Source organism: Ranitomeya imitator, chromosome 1 (assembly GCF_032444005.1).
Source record: "Ranitomeya imitator isolate aRanImi1 chromosome 1, aRanImi1.pri, whole genome shotgun sequence".
Classification (NCBI taxonomy): domain Eukaryota; kingdom Metazoa; phylum Chordata; class Amphibia; order Anura; family Dendrobatidae; genus Ranitomeya; species Ranitomeya imitator.
Window position 1 is genome coordinate 312978656 of NC_091282.1, and position 1164 is coordinate 312979819.

Here is a 1164-nt window from a genome sequence, read left to right on the forward strand (position 1 = left end):
CTCTCCACCGTCAGGCTCAGGCCTCCCTATCACGTGGACAGCTCCCTGCCTCATAACTCCCTTACGTTATATGTGTAATTGCAGCCTCTGCTCGGCAGCACAATACTTTGCAGTAGGCAGCACAATACTTTGCAGTAGGCAGCACAATACTTTGCAGTAGGCAGCAGCACCGTCCTGGAGCCTTTTACCTCAGGGCAGGTTTGTTTACAACTTGAACTGTCAGATAGACATCACAGGCAGGAGCCAATCAGAGTGCGGGGGTGTGCGGTGGAGGCGGGGCTTGCTGTATTTCCTATCACGCCCTTCTGGTGTCATCCGCGCGCACCTTCACGTGTTCTCTACAGACAGCGTCCCCATGGCGTGCAGCAAGATGTCCCCGGCCATACGGCTGGCAGCTAGCCTCAGGTGCCCGCTCACACTGCCAGCACGGATGAGGTCCACAGCAGCTGCAGCCAAGGCGAAGGAGCAGGCAGCCGTGGAGGGGGCGCAGCCATGCCCACTGGGCTCCCAGGTGGATCACATGGAGAGGAGTGAGAACCTGCTCCACAAGTCTTGCCCTGCTGGCACCATGAATTTCGAGAACACGCAGGAAGCCTATAAGAGTAAGCCCACGTGGGAGCTGCTCCGGAGTATGCTGGTGTTCTGGCTCTGCTCTGTTGATGCCCTTGTTGACCGGAATCAGCAGGTAAGATGATGCCAGTGGGGCCCACAGCTGCCACTAGTCGGTGCGCTGCCAGCTGGGACATGTGGGCACAGTGAGGATCATCACATCATCAGGCCGAGTGTCATGTGTGCAGGATATGGAAGCTGGGGAACATTTGGCCCCACCACCCATCAGCCACCAATGGTAGAAGCAGTGGCAGCTCTTCAGGGTAAATGGTGGTAAAAAGATACAAAGTGGCCATAACTGAGATCATAGGCCGGAACCCCGCAATCCATCATAAAGGGCTTTCTCCACTCTATCCCGGAGTTGCCATATAATTCTCATTAATAGTTCCAATTGGAGACACTTTCCTGCTTCCGGATTGTGACGTGGAACAGGCGCAGAACTCATTAGCGTCGGGCTGATTAGCGCACTGAACGCCCCCTGTTTTGGCAGGACCTGATCAGAGCCCATTTTTGGCTTCTGTGCGCCGGTGCTTTACCCATTCAGAGATCTTCAGC

The 1164-nt window shown here is 55.5% G+C and overlaps 1 protein-coding gene across 1 annotated transcript in view; it reads left to right on the forward strand.

The window, feature by feature from the left end:
- Positions 1-305: 305 nt before the first annotated feature.
- Positions 306-1164, forward strand: part of PRODH (proline dehydrogenase 1) — a 220076-nt gene continuing 219217 nt past the window's right edge. The window contains exon 1 of the mRNA XM_069758514.1: positions 306-685. Coding sequence (XP_069614615.1) covers positions 356-685 — 330 coding nt within the window. The 5' untranslated portion in view covers positions 306-355. The remainder of the gene's footprint in view (positions 686-1164) is intronic.